The sequence below is a fragment of the Scardinius erythrophthalmus genome (assembly GCF_964197995.2).
Source record: "Scardinius erythrophthalmus genome assembly, chromosome: 1".
Classification (NCBI taxonomy): Eukaryota; Metazoa; Chordata; class Actinopteri; order Cypriniformes; family Leuciscidae; genus Scardinius; species Scardinius erythrophthalmus.
The window spans coordinates 1,635,972-1,641,200 of record NC_138221.1 but is presented as its reverse complement, the minus strand read 5'-3'; the positions used below and the strand labels follow the sequence as shown (position 1 = coordinate 1,641,200).

General features: G+C 32.5%; 1 protein-coding gene across 1 annotated transcript; it reads right to left on the bottom strand.

Annotated features, from left to right (window-relative positions):
- Positions 1–2,104: 2,104 nt before the first annotated feature.
- On the bottom strand, positions 2,105–4,220 carry fmc1 (formation of mitochondrial complex V assembly factor 1 homolog). Its single transcript, XM_081389233.1, has 2 exons — positions 4,020–4,220; positions 2,105–2,402 (listed from the first exon to the last, which is right to left on the bottom strand). Exons 1-2 carry the CDS (start codon positions 4,134–4,136, stop codon positions 2,196–2,198), a joined length of 324 nt encoding a protein of 107 aa, XP_081245359.1. The 5' UTR covers positions 4,137–4,220; the 3' UTR covers positions 2,105–2,195.
- Between the last annotated feature and the right edge of the window lie 1,009 nt (positions 4,221–5,229).

The window sequence follows — 5,229 nt, the reverse complement described above, 5'->3', positions numbered from 1 at the left end:
AGTCCAAGTTCAACAGCCTCCCGCCAAAGCTCAGTGAAGTTCGAGAGGTGGTGAGAAAGGCCATATCTCCTGAGAGATCTGGGAGCGTCTGGAGCAAGTCTTCGGAAGGCTCTCACAACTCTGGCTGAGGAAGCAGAGAAGAGCAGCTTTGGCTAAAGAGGAAGGAGATGTGTTGGGGCATCACCTATGTAGACAGCGGAGGAGGAGCGTCTAGCTGAAGAGCTCTAACGTAAAGATCTACCTGTGTAATGTTGGTTAGGATGAACAAAATCACTTTGTCGGAATATCCCTGAAACTGATCCAAATGTAGAATCTGATGAACAGACCAGTGCTCGAAGTGGGCCTGTTCCTCAGTCCACAGCGGTGGTCAGTCCACAGGTGTGTGTTTATGGATATTGTCAGAAGCGATACGAGACTACAGTTTTCGCTGCGTTCACCTGTCATCAGTCTACTGTTCTCCTCCAGCGAAGACAGAACGTGAAGACGTTTTTTTTTTTATTAAAACGTATTATTGTGGATGTGGCATTTGATTAACATCATGCACAGGAATTATTAAAGACACAATCGCACAGTAAAAATTGTTTGTTGGTTTTTGAGGTACAGTAGCCTTACCCGGGTTGCCTTAAAATTTTGAGTTCATTTAAACACAAAATTTGAGTTGATGCAAAGAAAGATATTAGTTTATGCAACAGAAATCATTTTGTCCTCCTGTAATTTGACTCCAAATCTCAGGTAAAAATTTAAACAAAACAGTGGATTACTCAGTATACATACATCTGTGACATTTAATATTTTGGCTTTCTTCACTATTAATGTTTGTATTTAACCAGAAAATCTACATTTGACAGGTAATAATCCAGAGGATTCTGCGTTTATGCATTCATGTGTTATGCAGACGCTTTCATCCTCAGCGACTGATTCATTCACTGGCCTCTGTGAATTATGAAGCGTTTACTGCGATGTTTTAAGAGTCGTCACCTTCATTTATATAGCACTTTTAACAGTATAGATTGTTTTAAACTTCTTGTTGTTGAAACTTTGAAATAGGTTCCAAGGTGCAAGCGTTGAAAATGTTTGAAAAACGTTATCATCTCTGCGTAAACTTCAAAAACGTGAATCTGTGAAAACGCTGACGGCGTGAACATGTATATTATGTCTTCAGTCTATAGGTATTAGAGAGACTAATATTAGCGTAGATGCCATTCTTCTTATGATGTAACGAGTACATCAGGATTTATGGGAAGTGTTCCCGGTTCCGGCTGATCTAATCTATGCAGCCTAAAATTGAACTATAGAAGTTTATAATGTATTATGTGTATGCTAGGTCAAAGAGATGTGTCTTTAATCTGGCTTTGAACTGACAGAGTGTGTCTGCTTCCCGGACAATGTTAGGAAGACTGTTCCAGAGTTTAGGTGCTAAATAGGAGAAGGATCTGCCGCCAGCAGTCGATTTAGATATTCTAGATATTATCAACTGGCCGGAATTTTGAGATCGCAATAGACGTGAAGGACTATAATGCGTTAAGAGCTCGCTCAAGCACTGCGGAGCTAAACCATTTAGTGCTTTGTAAGTAATCAGCAATATTTTAAAATTGATGCGATGTTTAATAGGGAGCCAGTGCAGTGTTGACAGAACTGGGCTAATATGGTCATACTTCCTGGTTCTGGTAAGAACTCGAGCTGCTGCGTTTTGAACCAGCTGTAGTTTGTTTATTAAGCGTGCAGGGCAACCACCCAGTAGAGCATTACAATAATCTAGCCTTGAGGTCATGAACGCATGAACTAATTGTTCCGCATTTGTCAATGAGAGCATATGACGTAATTTAGATATATTTTTAAGATGGAAAAATGCAGTTTTACAGATACTAGACACGTGACTTTCAAATGAAAGATTGGTATCAAAGAGCACACCCAGGTTCCTAACCGACGACGAAGACTTGACAGAGCAGCCATCAAGTGTTAGACAGAGTTTGAGGACGTGAACTCATGGACGCACCTTCTTCAACGTTCAATTATCAGCTTATAGTCCAGTTTATTCATTGCACTGGAAATGGTGGATCATATTGAAAGGTTCTTCCACTGAGTAAGAGACACAAGCGATAATGATCTTAAAGCGAGTCTGTTTATTATAAGAGGAACAGAGATGAAGCCACTCTCACACACACACACACACACACACACACACACACAGGTCCTCAGGTCTCCCAGCCCTTGCCCCCGGGCTGCTTGGGGAGCCGGAGCCCCACGAGTCCGGCGGCCTGGTCGATGCGCACGTCTGCTCTGGGCGAGTGGTAGCGCAGGTGCAGATGCAGGTGCAGACGAGTGGAGCTCAGCAGACACAGGTACGACTGCGCCGCATGCAGAGCCTCCACCTGTGCTCGACACAGCTGCGCTCCGGTCACCTGAAACACACACACACACACACACAGATCACATTCAGCAGGATCTTAATGTGGAAAAAGCAGCTTCATGAGCTGAAGGTCATGTTTCCCTCATTAATACACTCACCGCTGACCCTAACTGACCCAACACCACTGTACAGATATACATACAACATTCACGGAAAATATTATATTAGTACAATATATTTATTCATCTATTCATTTGTAATAGTTTTATTTATCATAATTAGATTATAAGTGTATTTTTAACTATATTTTTATGTTAAAATGTGAAATATTTACTTATTATATTATTATAAATATTTACTTATTAAATATTATATTTATATTATACTCAATTATGAATATAATTAGTTTATAATACTTTTATCATAATTTTACTTTTCATGATTATAATATAAATATATAAATCATTACAATTTTATTCAAATATTTAAAGCACTTACTTAAAATATCATATTAATATATTTATATTATACTTAATTATAAATTATTATTTATATTTATAATTAATTTGTATTATTTAATTCATAATTATAATGTAAATATTATTAGAATTTTATATGTACAAATATTTTAAAAAGTAAGATATTTATTTAAAATATGTTATCATTATTTTACTTTTCATAATTATAATATAAATATTTTTTTATTATGTTCAAATATTTTAAAAAGTAATATATAATATAGTAATATATAATATAAATATTTATATTTAGATATAGATATAAAATATTTATATAAATATATTATACTTAATGATGAACATAATTAATTTATAATTCTTTTATCATAATTTGACTTTTCATAATTATAATCTAAATATATTAATTACAATTTTATCAAATATTTAAAGCATTTACTTAAAATATTATATTACTATACTTATATTATTCCTCATTATAAATTATTATTTATATAATTAATTTGTAATTGTTTTATCTTTCATAATTATAATATAAATTTATTATTATTGTATATTAAAATAATTGTAAAAAGTAAATTTACTTAATTAAAATACTTAATATTTACTTAATAATATAGAAATATTAGATTATTATTAATTATGACTATGATTAATGTATAATACTTTTATCATAATTTAATAATATAAATACATTATTAATTACACTTTTATATTAAAATATTTAAAACATTTATTTATAATATTATATTAATATTATTCTTCATTATAAATTGTTTAGATTTTATAATAAATAAATAATAAATAATAAATAATTTTCATAAATATTATTAATTACATTTTGGTGTATTAAAATGAATATTAATACATTATTATTCATGATTATAAATACTTATTTTAATTAATTATTTATGGTTGTTTTATATTTCAATATTTTATTTTTCAAATTATATTATATACTTTTATTTGTCAAATATTTTTAAATATTATAGTAATATTATAGATATTATACATTTCGTCATAATATTATAATTTAATATAAGTAAATATTATATAAATATACACTCGTCCTGCTCGGTTTCAGTGGAGTCTCCTCATGACACACACACACACACACACGCACTGTTATATCGAGCATCTCTTCATGACGCACACACTCTGTTATATCGAGCAGCCGTTATCGGTTCTGTTACCTGGTTCCTCCTGAACTGCTCCAGCACATATTTATAAATGAGAGTGTGTTTGTAACCGGAACCCTTCGCGATTCGGATCTCCTTCAGGATCCCGCGACACACACCGAGCGCCGCCATCTTCACGACAGACACGACGAGTCGAGCACACACACAGAACCAGCGGGCAGACTCGACCAATCAAACACACAGACGGCGATCGTCGAGTGTATGTGGTAGAACAGCGATGATATTTGTAGAGGAAAAGAAATGCAATTACATTGGAAAATGACGAGACTTTCAATAGTACATACATTTAAAACAATTCCGTGTAGTGTGAATAATAACTAGGCTATATATATACTGACAAAATCTTTAAAGTGTCATTCAAAGTTCGATTCACTAAAAAGAACCGATTCATTCGTTCGAGAATCACATTAGAGTTTTTGCTCCGCATGCTTTTGATTCACTAAAAAGAATCGGTTCAAAAGAGTCATTTGTTATGTAATCGGACTGCTTTGGTCGCGAGGTCTGTTTTTAAATCACGTATCTCTTCAGTATCGAAGCTATTTTATTGATGAAGTATTTTGTATTTATATTGTATCGTCAACAAAATGTTATTGTTAATACCGCAGCAAAACAGACGTGTAAAGGATTCATTGTTTGCTGAGAATATACCATTTAAAAATGAATGAGCCTTTTAATCAGTGTATGGTGCAGTCTCTACTGGATGCAGATTTACTCCACACACTTGAGTCTGTTGGCAGATGAAGCAGCGACTGTAAATTATTTCATAATGCTTTGTCTGTAAATTATGCTTTAATATGGATAATGTTTTCATTATACTTTTGATAATGATAAAGATAGTTCTAAAAATCGTTCTCAATTTTAAAGAATAGCAGTTCACAACACAACTATAACTATAACGATATAGAGAAACGATATTGTTTTTTTGTTTTTTTCTCAGATGTTGAAGTATAATATATATATATATATATATATATATATTTCAATAAATGCAGCATTTCACATTAAAATAGTGCAGGCCTTTAAAATCGATTTTTTTGAAGTGAGAAAAGCGCCATCCAGTGGCGTTAGGAAAGTAAAAGCAGGAATAAAAATGTAATAATAATAATAATAAATATTATTTTAACTATATACATACAAACTGTAATTGTTATTTTATGTATTGTTGTATATGCAACAGATATCAGGAACACTTATATTAGGCTAA

Excerpts from the sequence above, each read along its gene's own strand:
- fmc1 (XM_081389233.1), bottom strand. The coding sequence starts at position 4,136 with ATGGCGGCGCTCGGTGTGTGTCGCGGGATCCTGAAGGAGATCCGAATC. Across the intron at positions 2,403-4,019 it reads AGCAGTTCAGGAGGAACCAG|GTGACCGGAGCGCAGCTGTG; the intron begins GTAACAGAACCG and ends TGTGTGTTTCAG.